This window comes from Salvelinus fontinalis, chromosome 1, assembly GCF_029448725.1.
Source record: "Salvelinus fontinalis isolate EN_2023a chromosome 1, ASM2944872v1, whole genome shotgun sequence".
In the NCBI taxonomy this organism is placed as follows: Eukaryota; Metazoa; Chordata; class Actinopteri; order Salmoniformes; family Salmonidae; genus Salvelinus; species Salvelinus fontinalis.
In genome coordinates this window covers 11328982-11351319 of record NC_074665.1, presented here as the reverse complement: position 1 = coordinate 11351319, position 22338 = coordinate 11328982, and the positions used below count along the sequence as shown (strand labels likewise).

The window sequence follows — 22338 nt, the reverse complement described above, 5'->3', positions numbered from 1 at the left end:
AGGAAACGTATCATGACCGACCGGCTCGATTCGGTTATATGTAGCAAAATTTGAAATTGTGTTTTTTACATTGGATAAAAGTAGAGACTCGGGGCTAGACAATGGTATATCATACACTAAAGTTTAGGAACAATGGGAAAGTAATTCTGCTTTGAAAGTTGATAAACTTGTAACCTCACTTTTGAGAAAGCTCTTCTTCTTTGTCTACACCCATTCAGCATCATTCACACCCTCTTAGGCCTTAGCCCCACCCATCTCTTTAAGGATTCACATGTACTAAACAGCCAGAGATTTCAAGACTAAAGACTGGTTTATACTACGGGTGTGTTCGTACATTTGATCTGGAGTGCCAGAGTGTGCTCTGGGCGCTCGTAAACTGAGAGCGTTGTCAGATTGTGCATTCGTAAATTCAGAGTGTTTCGCTCTCGGAGCGTTCAGAGGATGGGGTTGATCCGAGCGTTCTGACCTAACAACAGCAGTCAAGCACCCAAGCTAACAGGCTAACGTTGGCTAGCTTGCTACTGTAGCTACTTCCAGACATAAATGAGAGAACACCTCACTCTGTAAATTTTACTTGCCCTAGCAGAGCTTGTCAGGCTGTTTTCATGTTATCTAGAGCGTTGATGACTGCAACTGTGCTGCTGACAACAATTTAATTATGCAGTTTTGCCAACGTTTTTTCTAACACTGGCCATATTCAACGGGTGTTGAATGTTCGTAAATGTGTCAGTTATTCTGCGCTCTGGCACACAGACGAGAGTGCTTTGAAATTGGACTAGATAGCCAGAGCGAATTTACCATCTAGGTCAATCGTCAGTTGTCGCAGTGACATCATTCTATTGAAATGGTTACTTGCATAGTAGCTAGCTAAACAATGAACCATAATCTCAACTCATGACGTTACCACCCTGAACGAATCTGTAGGTAGCTAACCAACCAGGTTCAATGTGAGCTAGCTAACATTAGGCTATAACTAGCCAAGCAAATGGCTCTCTGAGATACAAATAATATTACTACACAGATCATACACGTAACGTTAGCTAGCGAGGCAGCAGTACACTTTAACTTCTTTGGGGTAGGGGGCATTATTTTCACGTCTGGATGAAAAGCATGCTCAGAGTAAACGGCCTGGTACAAAGCCATAAAAGCTAGAATATGCATATTATTAGTAGATTTGGATAGAAAACACTGAAGTTTCTAAAACTGTTTGAATGATGTCTGTGAGTATAACATAATGGCAGGCAAAAACCTGAGAAACAATCCAACCAGGAAGTGGGAAATCTGAGGTTGGTCGATTTTCAACTCCTATTGAAGATACAGTGGGATATTGGTAATGTTGCACTTCCTACAGCTTCCACTAGATGTCAACAGTCTTTAGAACCTTGTCGGATGCTTCTACTGTGAAGTGGTGCCGAATGAGAGGGGATTGAGTAAGGTCTACTATGACCTGAACATGCTCTGACCATGCGCGTTCATGTGAGAGCGAGCTCTGTTCCATCGCACTTCTGAAGACAAAGGAATTCTCCGGTTGGAACATTATTGAAGAATTATGTTAAAAACATCCTAAAGATTGATTCAATACTTCGTTTGTCATGTTTTTAGGGACTGTAAACTTTTTAAACTTTTCATCCGTACTTTCCGCTGGACCTGCCCGCGCGTCGTGAGTTTGGAAAGTGTACTGAGCGCTAGAACTACAAGGAGGAATTTGGACATAAATTATGAAATTATTATCGAACAAAACAACATTTTTTTGTGGAACTGGGATTCCTGGGAGTGCATTCTGATGAAGATCATCAAAGGTAAAGGAATGTTTATAATGTTATTTCTGACATCTGTTGACTGCACAATATGGCGGATATTTGTGTCTTGATTGGGCTCTGAGCGCCGACTCAGATTATTGCATGGTTTGCTTTTTCCATAAAGCTTTTTTTGAAATCTGACACAGCGGTTGCAAGTGCATCTAAAATCCCATGCATAACAGTTGTATCTTTTAGCAATGTTTATTATGAGTATTCCTGTAAATTGATGTGGCTCTGCAAAATCAAAGGATGTTTTGGAACTTCTGAATGTAACGCGCCAATGTAAACTCTGATTTTTTTATATAAATATGAACTTTACCGAACAAAACATACATGTATTGTGTAACAGGAAGTCCTATGAGTGTCATCTGATGAAGATCATCAAAGGTTATTGATACATTTTATCTCTATTTCTGCTTTTTGTGAATCCTCTCTTTGGCTGGAAAAATGGTTGTGTTATTCTGTGAATAGGCACTCACCTAACATAATCGTTTGGTTTGCTTTCGTCGTAAAGCATTTTTGAAATCGGACACTGTGGCTGGATTTACAACAAGTGTATCTTTAAAATGGTGTAAAATACATGTATGTTTGAGGAATTTTAATTATGGGATTTCTGTTATTTAAAATTTAGCGCCCTGCAGTTTCACTGGCTGTTGAAGAGGTGGGACGCTACCGTCTCACGTACCCTAGAGAGGTTTTAACTTGAAATGAAAATGACTTTATGTAGCTAGCTACAAAAAAATGCATTTTGATCAAATAAACTAAACAAGTTTACGTTCAAATGGCTCTCCTGTGAAGTAGTGACATGCTGCATCCACCTAGATCCTGAAACGAGTCGCATATGACCAACATCAGCAGAATTCCAGTGCTGACTCTGTCAAGGAAAGCTAGGTACACCATACAAGGCTCTTCATGCTAAGTGTGTGGATTTGGACTGAAGCTCCGGTAGTTTGTAAAGAGGATGTCTGACATGATTGATTAACATATGTAGAAATATGCTGAGAATTAACATGAGAGTGAATGGGAGGAGGGGGATGCTGAGAGCGAACACGTTCTCTGCTGCTATCAGCTCTGCTCTTGTTCAGTCTGAGATTTGGGGGGCTTAGCCACAAATCGGATTGGCACAGAGGCTGTTTGTTATTCCTCATGTTTTTTCTATTCCCTCACTTTTTTGGGAGTGATGAAAGTCTGAGGAGATCCCTTGCTTCGGCTGTCATGTTACTAGCCCAGCCGGAGGGAGAGAGGGGAGAGAGGGGAGAGAGAGAGAGAGAGAGAGAGAGAGAGAGAGAGAGAGAGAGAGAGAGAGAGAGAGAGAGAGAGAGAGAGAGAGAGAGAGAGAGAGAGAGAGAGAGAGAGAGAGAGAGAGAGAGAGAGAGAGAGAGAGAGAGAGAGAGAGAGAGAGAGAGAGAGAGAGAGAGAGAGAGAGAGAGAGAGAGAGAGAGAGAGAGATGTGAATAGGACAGAGAAAGATGTGAGAGAGAGGGGGGAAAGGTCAGAGAGAGAGAGAGAGAAGTAGGAGAAATAGAAAGAGAGAGAGATGTAGGAGAAACAGCGAGAGAGAGAGAAAGAGTGATGTGGGAGAAAGAGAGATAAAGATTTCACGAGCTGGAATGAAAGATCACAGAAATGTCTCTCAAATTTTGTACAAAAATGTATTTACATCCTTGTTAGTGAGCATTCTATCCTTTGTCAATATAATCCATCCACCTGACAGGTGTGGAATATCAAGAAGATGATAATTGCATGATAATTACAATAAAAGGCCGCTCTAAAATGTGTGGTTTTGTAACACGACACAATGCCACAGATGTCTAAAGTTTTGAGGGAATGTGCAATTGGCATGCTGTCCGCAAGAATGTCCACCAGAGCTGTTGCCAGGGAATTTAATGTTCATTTCTCTAACATATGCCGCTTCCAACGTCATTTTAGAGAATTTGGCAGTACGTTCAACCGGCCTCACAACCGTAGGCCATGTGTAACCACGCCAGCCCATGAACTCCACATCCGGCTTCTTCACCTGCGTGATCGTCTGAGACCAGCCACCCAGACAGCTGATGAAACTGAGGAGTATTTCTGTCTGTCATAAAGCCCTTTTGTGGGAAAAAAAACAAATTCTGATTGGCTGGGCCTGGCTCCCCAGTAGGTGGACCTGGCTCTAAAGTAGGTGGGCCTATGCCTTCCCAGGCCCAGCCATGGCTGTGCCCCTGCCCAGTCATGTAAAATCCATAGATTAGGGCCAAATTTATTTATTTCAATTGACTGATTTTCTGACATTGACTGATCAACTGTAACTCAGTAAAATCTTTGAAATTGTCAAATGTTGCATTTATATTTTTGTTCAGTATTTGTCTCACACGTTGTGACAGCACAGGACAGCACAGTACCGTATATTACAGTACACAGTACAGTAAAGAAAAGTGGAGTACAGTACAATACAGTAGAGTACAGTAGAGTACAATACAATACAGTAGAGTACAATACAATACAGTAGAGTACAGTACAATACAGTAGAGTACAGTACAATACAGTAGAGTACAGTACAATACAGTAGAGTACAATACAATACAGTAGAGTACAGTACAATACAGTAGAGTACAGTACAATACAGTAGAGTACAGTACAATACAGTAGAGTACAATACAATACAGTAGAGTACAGTACAATACAGTAGAGTACAGTACAATACAGTAGAGTACAGTACAATACAGTAGAGTACAATACAATACAGTACAGTAGAGTACAGTACAGTAGAGTACAATACAATACAGTAGAGTACAGTACAATACAGTAGAGTACAGTACAATACAGTAGAGTACAGTACAATACAGTAGAGTACAATACAATACAGTACAGTAGAGTACAGTACAGTAGAGTACAATACAATACAGTAGAGTACAGTACAATACAGTAGAGTACAGTACAATACAGTAGAGTACAGTACAATACAGTAGAGTACAATACAATACAGTACAGTAGAGTACAGTAAAATACAGTAGAGTACAATACAATACAGTAGAGTACAGTACAATACAGTAGAGTACAATACAATACAGTAGAGTACAGTACAATACAGTAGAGTACAATACAGTAGAGTACAGTACAATACAGTAGAGTACAATGCAATACAGTAGAGTACAATACAATACAGTAGAGTACAATACAATACAGTAGAGTACAATACAATACAGTAGAGTACAATACAATACAGTAGAGTACAATACAATACAGTAGAGTACAGTACAGTACAGTAGAGTACAGTACAATACAGTAGAGTACAGTACAATACAGTAGAGTACAGTAAAATACAGTAGAGTACAGTACAATACAGTAGAGTACAATACAATACAGTAGAGTACAGTACAATACAGTAGAGTACAATACAATACAGTAGAGTACAATACAATACAGTAGAGTACAATACAATACAGTAGAGTACAAAACAGTAGAGTACAGTACAATACAGTAGAGTACAGTACAATACAGTAGAGTACAGTACAATACAGTAGAGTACAATACAATACAGTAGAGTACAGTACAATACAGTAGAGTACAATACAGTAGAGTACAGTACAATACAGTAGAGTACAATGCAATACAGTAGAGTACAATACAATACAGTAGAGTACAATACAATACAGTAGAGTACAATACAGTAGAGTACAGTACAATACAGTAGAGTACAGTACAATACAGTAGAGTACAATGCAATACAGTAGAGTACAATACAATACAGTAGAGTACAATACAATACAGTAGAGTACAATACAGTAGAGTACAGTACAATACAGTAGAGTACAGTACAATACAGTAGAGTACAGTAAAATACAGTAGAGTACAGTACAATACAGTAGAGTACAATACAATACAGTAGAGTACAGTACAATACAGTAGAGTACAATACAATACAGTAGAGTACAGTACAATACAGTAGAGTACAATACAGTAGAGTACAGTACAATACAGTAGAGTACAATGCAATACAGTAGAGTACAATACAATACAGTAGAGTACAATACAATACAGTAGAGTACAATACAGTAGAGTACAGTACAATACAGTAGAGTACAGTACAATACAGTAGAGTACAGTACAATACAGTAGAGTACAGTACAATACAGTAGAGTACAGTACAATACAGTAGAGTACAATACAATACAGTAGAGTACAGTACAATACAGTAGAGTACAATACAGTAGAGTACAGTACAATACAGTAGAGTACAATGCAATACAGTAGAGTACAATACAATACAGTAGAGTACAATACAATACAGTAGAGTACAATACAGTAGAGTACAGTACAATACAGTAGAGTACAATGCAATACAGTAGAGTACAGTACAATACAGTAGAGTACAGTAAAATACAGTAGAGTACAGTAAAATACAGTAGAGTACAATACAATACAGTAGAGTACAATACAATACAGTAGAGTACAATACAGTAGAGTACAGTACAATACAGTAGAGTACAATACAATACAGTAGAGTACAATGCAATACAGTAGAGTACAATACAATACAGTAGAGTACAATACAATACAGTAGAGTACAATACAGTAGAGTACAGTACAATACAGTAGAGTACAATGCAATACAGTAGAGTACAATACAATACAGTAGAGTACAATACAATACAGTAGAGTACAGTAAAATACAGTAGAGTACAGTACAATACAGTAGAGTACAATACAATACAGTAGAGTACAATACAATACAGTAGAGTACAATACAATACAGTAGAGTACAATACAATACAGTAGAGTACAATACAATACAGTAGAGTACAATACAATACAGTAGAGTACAGTACAATACAGTAGAGTGCAGTACAATACAGTAGAGTACAGTACAATACAGTAGAGTACAATACAACATAGTAGAGTGCAGTACAATACAGTAGAGTACAGTACAATACAGTAGAGTGCAGTACAATACAGTAGAGTACAGTACAATACAGTAGAGTACAGTACAATACAGTAGAGTACAGTACAATACAGTAGAGTACAATACAATACAGTAGAGTACAATACAATACAATACAGTAGAGTACAGTACAATACAGTAGAGTACAATACAATATACAATACAGTAGAGTACAGTAAAATACAGTAGAGTACAGTACAATACAGTAGAGTACAGTACAGTAGAGTACAGTACAGTACAGTAGAGTACAATACAGTACAGTAGAGTACAATACAATACAGTAGAGTACAGTACAATACAGTAGAGTACAGTACAATACAGTAGAGTACAGTACAATACAGTAGAGTACAGTACAATACAGTAGAGTACAGTACAATACAGTAGAGTACAGTACAATACAGTAGAGGACAATACAATACAGTAGAGTACAGTACAATATAGTAGAGTACAGTACAATACAGTAGAGTACAGTACCATACAGTAGAGTACAATACAATACAGTAGAGTACAGTACAGTAGAGTACAGTACAGTAGAGTACAGTACAATACAGTAGAGTACAATACAGTAGAGTACAATACAATACAGTAGAGTACAGTACAATACAGTAGAGTACAGTACAATACAGTAGAGTACAGTACAGTAGAGTACAATACAATAGAGTACAGTACAATACAATACAGTAGAGTACAGTACAATACAATACAGTACAGTACAGTAGAGTACAATACAATAGAGTACAGTACAATACAATACAATAGAGTACAGTACAATACAGTAGAGTACAATACAATACAGTAGAGTACAATACAATACAGTAGAGTACAATACAATACAGTAGAGTACAATACAATACAGTAGAGTACAATACAATACAGTAGAGTACAGTAGAGTACAGTACAATACAGTAGAGTACAGTACAATACAGTAGAGTACAGTAAAATACAGTAGAGTACAGTACAATACAGTAGAGTACAATACAATACAGTAGAGTACAGTACAATACAGTAGAGTACAATACAATACAGTAGAGTACAATACAATACAGTAGAGTACAATACAATACAGTAGAGTACAATACAGTAGAGTACAGTACAATACAGTAGAGTACAGTACAATACAGTAGAGTACAATACAGTAGAGTACAGTACAATACAGTAGAGTACAGTAAAATACAGTAGAGTAGAGTACAATACAGTAGAGTACAATGCAATACAGTAGAGTACAATACAATACAGTAGAGTACAATACAATACACTAGAGTACAATACAGTAGAGTACAGTACAATACAGTAGAGTACAGTACAATACAGTAGAGTACAATACAATACAGTAGAGTACAATACAATACAGTAGAGTACAATACAGTAGAGTACAGTACAATACAGTAGAGTACAGTACAATACAGTAGAGTACAGTACAATACAGTAGAGTACAGTAAAATACAGTAGAGTACAGTACAATACAGTAGAGTACAATACAATACAGTAGAGTACAGTACAATACAGTAGAGTACAATACAATACAGTAGAGTACAGTACAATACAGTAGAGTACAATACAGTAGAGTACAGTACAATACAGTAGAGTACAATGCAATACAGTAGAGTACAATACAATACAGTAGAGTACAATACAATACAGTAGAGTACAATACAGTAGAGTACAGTACAATACAGTAGAGTACAGTACAATACAGTAGAGTACAGTACAATACAGTAGAGTACAGTAAAATACAGTAGAGTACAGTACAATACAGTAGAGTACAATACAATACAGTAGAGTACAGTACAATACAGTAGAGTACAATACAGTAGAGTACAGTACAATACAGTAGAGTACAATGCAATACAGTAGAGTACAATACAATACAGTAGAGTACAATACAATACAGTAGAGTACAATACAGTAGAGTACAGTACAATACAGTAGAGTACAATGCAATACAGTAGAGTACAGTACAATACAGTAGAGTACAGTAAAATACAGTAGAGTACAGTAAAATACAGTAGAGTACAATACAATACAGTAGAGTACAATACAATACAGTAGAGTACAGTACAATACAGTAGAGTACAATACAGTAGAGTACAGTACAATACAGTAGAGTACAATACAATACAGTAGAGTACAATGCAATACAGTAGAGTACAATACAATACAGTAGAGTACAATACAATACAGTAGAGTACAATACAGTAGAGTACAGTACAATACAGTAGAGTACAGTAAAATACAGTAGAGTACAGTACAATACAGTCGAGTACAATACAATACAGTAGAGTACAATACAATACAGTAGAGTACAATACAATACAGTAGAGTACAGTACAATACAGTAGAGTACAGTACATTACAGTAGAGTACAATACAATACAGTAGAGTACAATACAATACAGTAGAGTACAATACAATACAGTAGAGTACAATACAATACAGTAGAGTACAATACAGTAGAGTACAATACAATACAGTAGAGTACAGTAAAATACAGTAGAGTACAATACAATACAGTAGAGTACAATACAATACAGTAGAGTACAATACAATACAGTAGAGTACAGTACAATACAGTAGAGTACAGTACAATACAGTAGAGTACAATACAATACAGTAGAGTACAATACAATACAGTAGAGTACAGTACAATACAGTAGAGTGCAGTACAATACAGTAGAGTACAGTACAATACAGTAGAGTACAATACAACATAGTAGAGTGCAGTACAATACAGTAGAGTACAGTACAATACAGTAGAGTACAGTACAATACAGTAGAGTGCAGTACAATACAGTAGAGTACAGTACAATACAGTAGAGTACAGTACAATACAGTAGAGTACAGTACAATACAGTAGAGTACAATACAATACAGTAGAGTACAGTACAATACAGTAGAGTACAATACAATACAGTAGAGTACAGTAAAATACAGTAGAGTACAGTACAATACAGTAGAGTACAATACAATACAGTAGAGTACAGTACAGTAGAGTACAGTACAATACAGTAGAGTACAATACAATACAGTAGAGTACAATACAATACAGTAGAGTACAATACAATACAGTAGAGTACAGTACAATACAGTAGAGTACAGTACAATACAGTAGAGTACAATACAATACAGTAGAGTACAGTACAATACAGTAGAGTACAGTACAATACAGTAGAGTGGAGTACAATACAGTAGAGTACAGTACAATACAGTAGAGTACAATACAACATAGTAGAGTGCAGTACAATACAGTAGAGTACAGTACAATACAGTAGAGTACAGTACAATACAGTAGAGTGCAGTACAATACAGTAGAGTACAGTACAATACAGTAGAGTACAGTACAATACAGTAGAGTACAGTACAATACAGTAGAGTACAATACAATACAGTAGAGTACAGTACAATACAGTAGAGTACAATACAATACAGTAGAGTACAGTAAAATACAGTAGAGTACAGTACAATACAGTAGAGTACAATACAATACAGTAGAGTACAGTACAGTAGAGTACAGTACAGTACAGTAGAATACAATACAATACAGTAGAGTACAGTACAATACAGTAGAGTACAGTACAATACAGTAGAGTACAGTACAATACAGTAGAGTACAGTACAATACAGTAGAGTACAGTACAATACAGTAGAGTACAGTACAATACATTAGAGTACAGTACAATACAGTAGAGTACAGTACAATACAGTAGAGTACAGTACAATACAGTAGAGTACAGTACAATACAGTAGAGTACAATACAATACAGTAGAGTACAGTACAATACAGTAGAGTACAGTACAATACAGTAGAGTACAGTACAATACAGTAGAGTACAATACAATACAGTAGAGTACAGTACAGTAGAGTACAGTACAATACAGTAGAGTACAATACAGTAGAGTACAATACAGTAGAGTACAATACAATACAGTAGAGTACAGTACAATACAGTAGAGTACAGTACAATACAGTAGAGTACAGTACAGTAGAGTACAATACAATAGAGTACAATACAGTAGAGTACAATACAATACAGTAGAGTACAGTACAATACAGTAGAGTACAGTACAATACAGTAGAGTACAATACAACATAGTAGAGTACAGTACAATACAGTAGAGTACAATACAACATAGTAGAGTACAGTACAATACAGTAGAGTACAATACAACATAGTAGAGTGCAGTACAATACAGTAGAGTACAATACAATACAGTAGAGTACAATACAATACATTAGAGTACAATACAATACAGTAGAGTACAATACAATACAGTAGAGTACAATACAACATAGTAGAGTGCAGTACAATACAGTAGAGTACAATACAATACAGTAGAGTACAATACAATACAGTAGAGTACAGTACAGTACAATAAAGAAAAGTAAAATATAGTGTACTGTATTGTACCCTACTTTACTCTAATGTACTCTACTGAACTATAGTGTACTCTACTGAATTAAACTGTACTGCACTCTACGGAATTAAACTGTACTGTAGTGTACTCTACTGAATTAAACTATACTGTAGTGTACTCTACTGAATTAAACTGTACTGTAGTGTACTCTACTGGATTAAACTGTACTGTACTGAACTAAACTGTAGTGCACTCTACTGAATTTACATTTACATTTACATTTAAGTCATTTAGCAGACGCTCTTATCCAGAGCGCCTTACAAATTGGTGCATTCACCTTATGATATCCAGTGGAACAGCCACTTTACAATAGTGCATCTAAATCTTTTAAGGGGGGGGGGGTCAGAAGGATTACTTTATCCTATCCTAGGTATTCCTTAAAGAGGTGGGGTTTCAGGTGTCTCCGGAAGGTGGTGATTGACTCCGCTGTCCTGGCGTCGTGAGGGAGTTTGTTCCACCATTGGGGTGCCAGAGCAGCGAACAGTTTTAACTGGGCTGAGCGGGAACTGTACTTCCTCAGAGGTAGAGAGGCGAGCAGGCCAGAGGTGGATGAACGCAGTTCCCTTGTTTGGGTGTAGGGCCTGATCAGAGCCTGAAGGTACGGAGGTGCCGTTCCCCTCACAGCTCCGTAGGCAAGCACCATGGTCTTGTAGCGGATGCGAGATTCAACTGGAAGCCAGTGGAGAGAGCGGAGGAGCGGGGTGACGTGAGAGAACTTGGGAAGGTTGAACACCAGACGGGCTGCGGCGTTCTGGATGAGTTGTAGGGGTTTAATGGTACAGGCAGGGAGCCCAGCCAACAGCGAGTTGCAGTAATCCAGACGGGAGATGACAAGTGCCTGGATTAGGACCTGCGCCGCTTCCTGTGTGAGGCAGGGTCGTACTCTGCGGATGTTGTAGAGCATGAACCTACAGGAACAGGCCACCGCCTTGATGTTAGTTGAGAACGACAGGGTGTTGTCCAGGCTCACGCCAAGGTTCTTAGCGCTCTGGGAGGAGGACACAATGGAGTTGTCAACCGTGATGGCGAGATCATGGAACGGGCAGTCCTTCCCCGGGAGGAAGAGCAGCTTCGTCTTGCCGAGGTTCAGCTTGAGGTGGTGATCCGTCATCCACACTGATATGTCTGCCAGACATGCAGAGATGCGATTCGCCACCTGGTTATCAGAAGGGGGAAAGGAGAAGATTAATTGTGTGTCGTCTGCATAGCAATGATAGGAGAGACCATGTGAGGTTATGACAGAGCCAAGTGACTTGGTGTATAGCGAGAATAGGAGAGGGCCTAGAACAGAGCCCTGGGGTACACCAGTGGTGAGAGCACGTGGTGAGGAGACAGATTCTCGCCACGCCACCTGGTAGGAGCGACCTGTCAGGTAGGACGTAATCCAAGCGTGGGCCGCGCCGGAGATGCCCAACTCGGAGAGGGTGGAGAGGAGGATCTGATGGTTCACAGTATCAAAGGCAGCCGATAGGTCTAGAAGGATGAGAGCAGAGGAGAGAGAGTTAGCTTTAGCAGTGCGGAGCGCCTCCGTGACACAGAGAAGAGCAGTCTCAGTTGAATGACTAGTCTTGAAACCTGACTGATTTGGATCAAGAAGGTCATTCTGAGAGAGATAGCAGGAGAGCTGGCCAAGGACGACACGTTCAAGAGTTTTGGAGAGAAAAGAAAGAAGGGATACTGGTCTGTAGTTGTTGACATCGGAGGGATCGAGTGTAGGTTTTTTCAGAAGGGGTGCAACTCTCGCTCTCTTGAAGACGGAAGGGACGTAGCCAGCGGTCAAGTATGAGTTGATGAGCGAGGTGAGGTAAGGGAGAAGGTCTCCGGAAATGGTCTGGAGAAGAGAGGAGGGGATAGGGTCAAGCGGGCAGGTTGTTGGGCGGCCGGCCGTCACAAGACGCGAGATTTCATCTGGAGAGAGAGGGGAGAAAGAGGTCAGAGCACAGGGTAGGGCAATGTGAGCAGAACCAGCGGTGTCGTTTGACTTAGCAAACACGGATCGGATGTCGTCGACCTTCTTTTCAAAATGGTTGACGAAGTCATCTGCAGAGAGGGAGGAGGGGGGGAGGGGGAGGAGGATTCAGGAGGGAGGAGAAGGTGGCAAAGAGCTTCCTAGGGTTAGAGGCAGATGCTTCGAATTTAGAGTGGTAGAAAGTGGCTTTAGCAGCAGAGACAGAAGAGGAAAATGTAGAGAGGAGGGAGTGAAAGGATGCCAGGTCCGCAGGGAGGCGAGTTTTCCTCCATTTCTGCTCGGCTGCCCGGAGCCCTGTTCTGTGAGCTCGCAATGAGTCGTCGAGCCACGGAGCAGGAGGGGAGGACCGAGCCGGCCTGGAGGATAGGGGACATAGAGAGTCAAAGGATGCAGAAAGGGAGGAGAGGAGGGTTGAGGAGGCAGAATCAGGAGATAGGTTGGAGAAGGTTTGAGCAGAGGGAAGAGATGATAGGATGGAAGAGGAGAGAGTAGCGGGGGAGAGAGAGCGAAGGTTGGGACGGCGCGATACCATCCGAGTAGGGGCAGTGTGGGAAGTGTTGGATGAGAGCGAGAGGGAAAAGGATACAAGGTAGTGGTCGGAGACTAGGAGGGGAGTTGCAATGAGGTTAGTGGAAGAACAGCATCTAGTAAAGATGAGGTCAAGCGTATTGCCTGCCTTGTGAGTAGAGGGGGGAAGGTGAGAGGGTGAGGTCAAAAGAGGAGAGGAGTGGAAAGAAGGAGGCAGAGAGGAATGAGTCAAAGGTAGACGTGGGGAGGTTAAAGTCACCCAGAACTATGAGAGGTGAGCCGTCCTCAGGAAAGGAGCTTATCAAGGCATCAAGCTCATTGATGAACTCTCCAAGGGAACCTGGAGGACGATAAATGATAAGGATGTTAAGCTTGAAAGGGCTGGTAACTGTGACAGCATGGAATTCAAAGGAGGCGAAAGACAGATGGGTAAGGGGAGAACGAGAGAATGACCACTTGGGAGAGATGAGGATCCCGGTGCCACCACCCCGCTGACCAGAAGCTCTCGGGGTGTGCGAGAACACGTGGGCAGACGAGGAGAGAGCAGTAGGAGTAGCAGTGTTATCTGTGGTGATCCATGTTTCCGTCAGTGCCAAGAAGTCGAGGGACTGGAGGGAAGCATAGGCTGAGATGAACTCTGCCTTGTTGGCCGCAGATCGGCAGTTCCAGAGGCTGCCGGAGACCTGGAACTCCGCGTGGGTCGTGCGCGCTGGGACCACCAGGTTAGGGTGGCAGCGGCCACGCTGTGTGAAGCGTTTGTATGGTCTGTGCAGAGAGGAGAGAACAGGGATAGACAGACACATAGTTGACAGGCTACAGAAGAGGCTACGCTAATGCAAAGGAGATTGGAATGACAAGTGGACTACACGTCTCAAATCTTCAGAAAGTTAAGCTTACGTTGCAAAAATCTTATTGACTAAAATGATTCAAATGATACAGTACTGCTGACTGGTGAAGTAGGCTAGCTAGCAGTGGCTGCGTTGTTGACTTTGTTTGAAAGTGTAGCTGGCTAGGTAACCTCGATAACTGGCTAGGTAACCTCGATAATTACTCTAAACTACACAATTATCTTAGATACAAAGACAGCAAAGACAACTATGTAGCTAGCTAACACTACACTAATCAAGTCGTTCCGTTGTAATGTAATAGTTTCTACAGTGCTGCTATTCAGTAGAATAGCAACTTCGGTAGAAGTTGGCTAGCTGGCTAGCTAGCAGTGTTGACTACGTTAGAAGTGCGAAAATAGCTGGCTAGCTAACCTCGATAATTACTCTAAACTACACAATTATCTTTGATACAAAGACTGCTATGTAGCTAGCTAAGATCAGACAAATCAAACCGTTGTACTGTAATGAAATGAAATGAAATGTAATACTACCTGTGGAGCAAACCGTTCAGACGCTACAGAAGTTTTTGTGAGAATACCGATTTTAGGGATGTCTCCGAGTCTGACAACACCGCTGTAACTCGGCCACCTTCCACCGCACTCAAGTCCCTTTTAAACTATTAAACTATACCGTACTCTAATCTACACTACTGAATTAAACTATACCGTACTCTAATCTACACTACTGAATAAAACTCTACTGTCCTGTACCATACCGTGCTGTACTGTACTGTACTCTGCTCTACTGTGATGTTAAAACTTCTGAAACAACCTACAGGACGGTAGCTCTCCAGGAGAGCCGTGGCCAAGACATTTATGATTAGTTCAGATTTGAATCTGTTCTGAACAAATCTGTACTTGTTTTTTGAGGCGGAGCTCTATAGAATAATACCCAGTGTGCGTTGCAAGTGTTTGTTTTTCATTGGTATTTGGAAAATACATATTTTCACCTTTCATTCAGCACTTAAAATGCACCTTATTTCAATGTCTGGAAAAGACATTTAAAATAAACTAAAAAAAAGAAACATCCGTTTTTCAGGAACCTGTCTTTAAAAGATCGTTTGTAAAAATCCAAATAACTTCACTGATTTTCATTGTAAAGGGTTTAAACACTGTTTCCCATGCTTGTTCCATAAACAATTAATGAACATGCATCTGTGGAACGGTCGTTAAGACACTAACAGTTTACAGACGGTAGGCAATTAAGGTCACAGTTATGAAAACTTAGGACACTAAAGAGGCCTTTCTACTGACTCTGAAAAACACCAAAAGAAATATGCCCAGGGTCCCTGCTCATCTGTGTGAACTTACCTTAGGCATGCTGCAAGGAGGCATGAGGACTGCAGATGAGGCCAGGGCAATAAATTGCAATGTCCGTACTGTGAGACGTCTAAGACAGCGCTACAGGGAGACAGGACGGACAGCTGATCGTCCTCGCAGCTGCAGACCACCTGTAACAACACCTGCACAGGATCGGTACATCCGAACATCACACCTGTGGGACAAATACAGGATGGCAACAACAACTGCCCAAGTTACCACAGGAACGCACAATCTCTCCATCAGTGCTCAGATTGTCCGCAATAACCTGAGAGAGGCTGGACTGAGGGCTTGTAGGCCTGTTGTAAGGCAGGTCCTCACCAGACATCACTGGTAACAACGTCACCTATGGGCACAAACCCACCATCGCTGGACCAGACAGGACTGGCAAAAAGTGCTCTTCACTGACGTGTCGCGGTTTTGTCTCACCAGGGGTGATGGTCGGATTCGCGTTTATCGTCGAAGGAATGAGCGTTACACCGAGGCCTGTACTCGGGACCGGGATCGATTTGGAGGTGGAGGGTCCGTCATGGTCTGGGGCGGTGTGTCTCAGCATCATCGGACTGAGCTTGTTGTCATTGCAGGCAATCTCAACGCTGTGCGTTACAGGGAAGACATCCTCATGTGGTATCCTTCCTGCAGGCTCATCCTGACATGACCCTCCAGCATGACAATGCCACCAGCCATACTGCTCATTCTGTGCGTGATTTCCTGCAAGACAGGAATGTCAGTGTTCTGCCATGGCCAGTGAAGAGCCTGGATCTCAATCCCATTGAGCATGTCTGGGACCTGTTGGATCGGAGGGTGAGGGCTAGGGCCATTCCCCCCAGAAGTGTCGGGGAACTTGCAGGTGCCTTGCTGGAAGAGTGGGGTAACATCTCACAGCAAGAACTGCCAAATCTGGTGCAGTCCATGAGGACGAGATGCACTGCAGTACTTTATGCAGCTGGTGGCCACACCAGATACTGACTGTTTCTTTTGATTTTGACCCTCCCTTTGTTCAGGGACACATTATTCAATTTCTGTTAGTCACATGTCTGTGGAATTTGTTCAGTTTATGTCTCAGTTGTTCAATCTTGTTATGTTCATACAAATATTTACACATGTAAATAAACGCAGTTGACATTTTTCTGAGTTTAAGTATTTTCAACTTCGTTTTTATTACTGGGATGATTGTCAGAGAGGGGGGAGAATGAGAGAATTTGGCAAAGAGGGAGAGATTTAAGGTATTGGCAGAGAGACAGAAAGAGTGCAGAAAAACAGCTGCAAGTTAGCCAATAGTCCAGCTGAGTCCAGTCCCCTACGCTGGCATAACTCTTCTTCTCAGTTTAGCTCAGTGCTGTTTTCAGTGGTTTCCTTGTCTAGGAAAACTGCTACAGAGGGAGCAGGCTTTTGTTCCAGTCCAGCACTAACACAAAGGATTCAACAAATCATCTCATCATCAAGAAGTTTAGGATTAAGATTAGGGATTAGATTAAAGATTAGTGTAGGTGAATGTGGGATGGAAGAAATGGCAGCACACCCTGTAGGTGTGGAGGACTACAGTGGTTATCGTGACATTATAGCTCAACACTGTCACCCTGTGGTGGAAAATAGAACTCACCCACTTGTCTATAATGCTCCTTTCTACAGCACTAGACTCGTTTAACTTCTCTTGACATTCCAGGTCTGCTTGGCATGGTGGCCCACATGATGTTCACCACAGCCTTTCAGCTGACAGTCAGTCTGGGGCCAGAGGACTGGAAGCCTCAGTCATGGGACTACAGCTGGTCATACATGTAAGTACACACACACACACACACACACACACACACACACACACACACACACACACACACACACACACACACACACACACACACACACACACACACACACACACGGTCTTGTACAGCTAAACTTGAGGGGATACAAAATTCACAAAACCTTAACCGTAACATTAACCCCAAAACCTAACCTTAACCCTAAACTTACCCTAGCTCCTAAACCTAACCATAAACCTAACACTAGCTCCTAACCCTAAAACTAATCCTAGCTCCTAACCCTAAACACTAATTCTAACCTTAGCCCTAAACCCCCTAGAAACAGCATTTGACCTCGTGGGGCCTAACAAAATGTCCTCAGTTGGTCAACTTTTTATTTGTTTACTATTCTTGTTTACTATTCTTCTGGTACCCACAAATGTACAGTAGTTAAACACACACACACACACACACACATACACACACACACATGCACACACACACACACACACACACACACACACACACACACACACACACACACACACACACACACACACACACACACACACACACAGAGATTCTATGCTCTATACGCTGTATGAGGTGGGTGGGTGGGGGGGGGTCCGTCACCTCAGGATGGAAGACCATACTCCTCATAGATATTTTTTTTTTCAGAATTTGTTACACATTTTCTTTATTCACTCTGTGTCTACCATTTCCTTCCTTCTTCTTCTCTAGCCTGGCGTGGAGCTCGTTCACAGCCTGCATGGCGTCCTCGGTCACCATCATCAACCGCTACACCAAGACCATCCTGGAGTTCAAACACAAGCGCAGGAACGTCCAGAAGAACCTGAAGATCAAGCAGAAGCTACTTGAGCTGGACTCTGGACCGGGGGTTGGGGTTGGAGTGGGACACGTTGGACACGGGGGTCATGTGGAGCAAGTGTGGGACATGTACATCAGCTCGGTGCCCAACACGGCAGAGGAACTACTGGATCTCTCCAGTAATGGCAGGAAGCTGTCCAACGCGTCAGTGTTCCTGGACTTGAATGATCTGCCAGATCCGATAAGAGAGGAGTACTTCTGAGAGAGGACTAGGGGACTGACCAAGGAACACACAAATACACACACATACACACGCAAACACACACACACACACACACACACACACACACACACACACACACACACACACACACACACACACACACACACACAGTTCTTTCCAAACCAAGACAGTATCCCACCAGAGACAATATATTTCACCTCTTGTTTGGGGTACCTCCTCCTGACCAAGGAACACACAAATACACACACATACACACACATACACACACACACACGCACACACACGCACACGCACAGTTCTTTCCAAACCAGGACAGTATCCCACCAGAGACAATATATTCCACCTCTTGTTTGGGGTACCTCCTGCAACCCCCCTCCACTGCCGCTTGGCTCAGTGATGTGCTCTTACTGTTCAGGGTGCTCCTGTCCTGACAACACTTCAATATGGGCTTCAGTCTCTGTTTTCCTTTATTTACTATCTAGTAACTACGTTTAAGGGTTTATTTGTTGCTGTATTACATGTATGCATTGGTTTGCTGAAGCTGTGCTTTTGTGTGTCTGTGTGTGTGTGTGTATGTGTGTGAGCGTGAATTTTATGTTTAAAATTCCTCATTTTCCTTTTCTACTGAGGACATAACACTAAGAGAGAGAGATATTTTCCTACAGCATACCTCTGTGGAAACACTGTTGAGCTGATGCCACATTGAGACACAGCTTTGATATACTTCAATAGAATGGCACAGAGACATTTCCTCTCTTCTGGAATGATTTCCGACACGCACCCAGTTTACAAACCAAATTGCATTAGCAACAGTGACTTCATGTTAGAGAAGATCCAACTCCAAGTTCCCCTGACGTTCCAAGCTGAAGTAGAGATGTGTAGAGGATGAGAGAGAGATATATGTATATATATATATAGAGAGAGAGACAGACAGACAGACAGACAGACAGACAGACAGACAGACAGACAGACAGACAGACAGACAATACAGTAATAAAGCATAGAAATGGACGAAGTAAATCATTTTATTTATTTTCAGGGGTTTCTGAAGCAACCTCAGCACCCCTAATTCCCACGGCTTTGGAAATGGAAAGGCAGAGAGGAGAGACGGATAGAGGAGGGATGGATAGAGGATGATTAAGGGTCAAAATTGATCAATTCGGAAAGTGTGCTTTTAGAAAATATTCACACCCTTTGACTTATTCCACATTTTGGTGTGTTACAGCCTGAATTCAACATAGATTCAATATTTTTTCCCCTCACCCATCTACACACAATATACCCTATAATGACAAAGTGAAAACATGTTTTTAAAAATGTTGGCAAATGTATTGAAAATGAAACAGTATTCACACCCCTGAGTCAATACTTTGTAGAAGCACCTTTAGCAATGATTACAGCTGTGAGTCTTTCTGGGTAAGTTTCTAAGAGCTTTCCACACCTGGATTGTTCAACATTTACCCAGCTCTGTCAAGTTGGTTGTTGATTGTTGCTAGACAACCATTTTCAGGTCTTGCCATAGATTTGCAAGTAGATTTAAGTCAAAACTGTAACTCAGCTTCTCAGGAACATTGACTGTATTCTTGGTAAGCAGCTCCAGTGTAGATTTGGCCTTGTGTTTTAGGTTATTATCCTGTTGAAAGGTGAATTCACCACCCAGTGTCAGGTGGAAAGCAGACTGAAGCAGGTTTTCCTCCAGGATGTTGTCTGTGCTTAGCTCCATTCCGTTTATGTTTTATCCTGAAAAACTCCCCCAGTCCTTAACGATTAGAACCATACTCACAACATGATGCTGTCACCACTATGCTAGAAAATATGGAGAGTGGTACTCAGTAATGTGTTGTATTGGATTTGCCCCAAAATATAACACTTTGTATTCAGGACTAAAAGTTAATTGAATTGCACATTTTATTGTGGTATTATTTTAGTGCGTTGTTGCAAACTGTCTTCCTCTTTTTCACTATGTCAATGAGGTTAGTACTGTGGAGTAACTACAATATTGTTTATTCTGTATTCTTCTATCACAGCCATTAACCTCTGTAACTGTTTTAAAGTCACCATTGGCCTCATGGTGAAATCCCTGAGCGGTTTCCTTCCTCTCTGGCAACTGAGTTAGGAAGGACACCTGTATCTTTGTAGAGACTGGGTGTATTGATACACCATCCAGAGTGTAATTAATAACAAAAACCATGCTCAAAGGGATATTCAATTACTGCTTTTTTTATTTTTACCCATCTACCAATAGGTGCCCTTTTTTACAAAGCATTAGAAACAACCCCTGGTCTTTGTGGTTGAATCTGTGTCTGAAATTCACTGCTCGACCTTACAGATAATTGTGGGGTACAGAGATGAGGTAGTCATTCAAAAATTATGTTAAACACTATAATTGCATACAGAGTCCATGCAACTTATTATGTGACTTGTTAAACTTGTTAAGCAAATGTTTACTCCTGAACTTATTTAGGTGTGACATAACAAATGGGTTGAATACTTATTGACTCAAGACATTTCAGCTTTTAATTTTTTATTAATTTGTAAACATTTCAAAAAACATAATTCCACTTTGACATTATGGAGTATTATGTGTAGGCCAGTGACAAAACAAATCTCAATTTAATCCATTTTAAATTCAGGCTGTAACACAACAAAATGTGGAAAATATTGTGAATATTTTCTGAAGGCACTGATAGATAAAGGATGAGGGTGGAGATAATTGCCAGGCCATGCTGAGTGCCTTTGATTCCAGCTGCTGTATTGTGATCAACTTCAAACAGCCTGCAGATGTGCTGAGAGGGAGACTCGCTGTTACAAAGTTACAAATGTTCTATTCCTATTGTCGTGTCTCTGACGAGACACAGGAGATTCCGTTACGTGGCTCGTTTCTGTGCAAACGGCCGGAACCGTTGTGATTTCCTGCTCTTTCTTTCCATGTGCACTGAGATGTATTGCTTTTATGATAATTTATAGGAATTTAAAAGGTTTACTTGACAATTGTAGTGAAATACGGAAGACTACAGCTGTAAATGTCCTAGAATTGTATCCATTATAGACTTCAAGTTGAATGAACCAGCATCAAAGAAATGTATTTCAAAACAGTATTTAAGATACGTAGGATTTATACTTTCATAGTTAGTATAAATACCTGGCTTAAAGTTCATTGTGATGATGGATTTGTGTAAATAATGTACAGTATATTGCGTTTTTTAAATGTATTTATTAACACTCAAATTCATTTATTTAATTTAACTGTTGAAATAAGTGACTCTTTTAAAAAGTATTTACATTTTTCCAGCCAAGTTTAATTTCTTCTTCTTCGTGCGTTTCCAATAAGTTTCAAGCTACATATGGTTATGCTCCTTTGTGTGTGTTGGTGTCAGATATTTATTTTCATGTCTTTAGTGCTATTTTGGTAACTTTCTGTGTGTGATTAATTGCAATGAGTAACTTAAATGATAGGAGTTATATGTTAAGTTGTACAGAATATTAATAATTTTATATCAAAGATACTGGGGCAAATTATGAAACATAAAGTGAGTTGTTTATAGTAACTTGTTTATTGCCAAATATAATTCTTTATATTGTTACGTACTAATAAGGTTCAGTGTTGATAACAGAAATAAAATTAGACATTTTTATACAAAGTCTAAACGCCTATATAACTCATAACAAACATTTTCATTTGATT

The 22338-nt window shown here is 40.5% G+C and overlaps 1 protein-coding gene across 1 annotated transcript in view; it reads left to right on the top strand.

The window, feature by feature from the left end:
• The window catches only part of LOC129815592 (germ cell-specific gene 1-like protein), a 55343-nt gene extending 33042 nt beyond the window's left edge, over positions 1-22301 (top strand). The window contains exons 4-5 of the mRNA XM_055869584.1: positions 17506-17617; positions 18323-22301. Of these exons, the coding sequence (XP_055725559.1) occupies positions 17506-17617; positions 18323-18671 (461 nt within the window). The 3' untranslated portion in view covers positions 18672-22301. The remainder of the gene's footprint in view (positions 1-17505; positions 17618-18322) is intronic.
• The last annotated feature ends 37 nt before the right edge of the window (positions 22302-22338 follow it).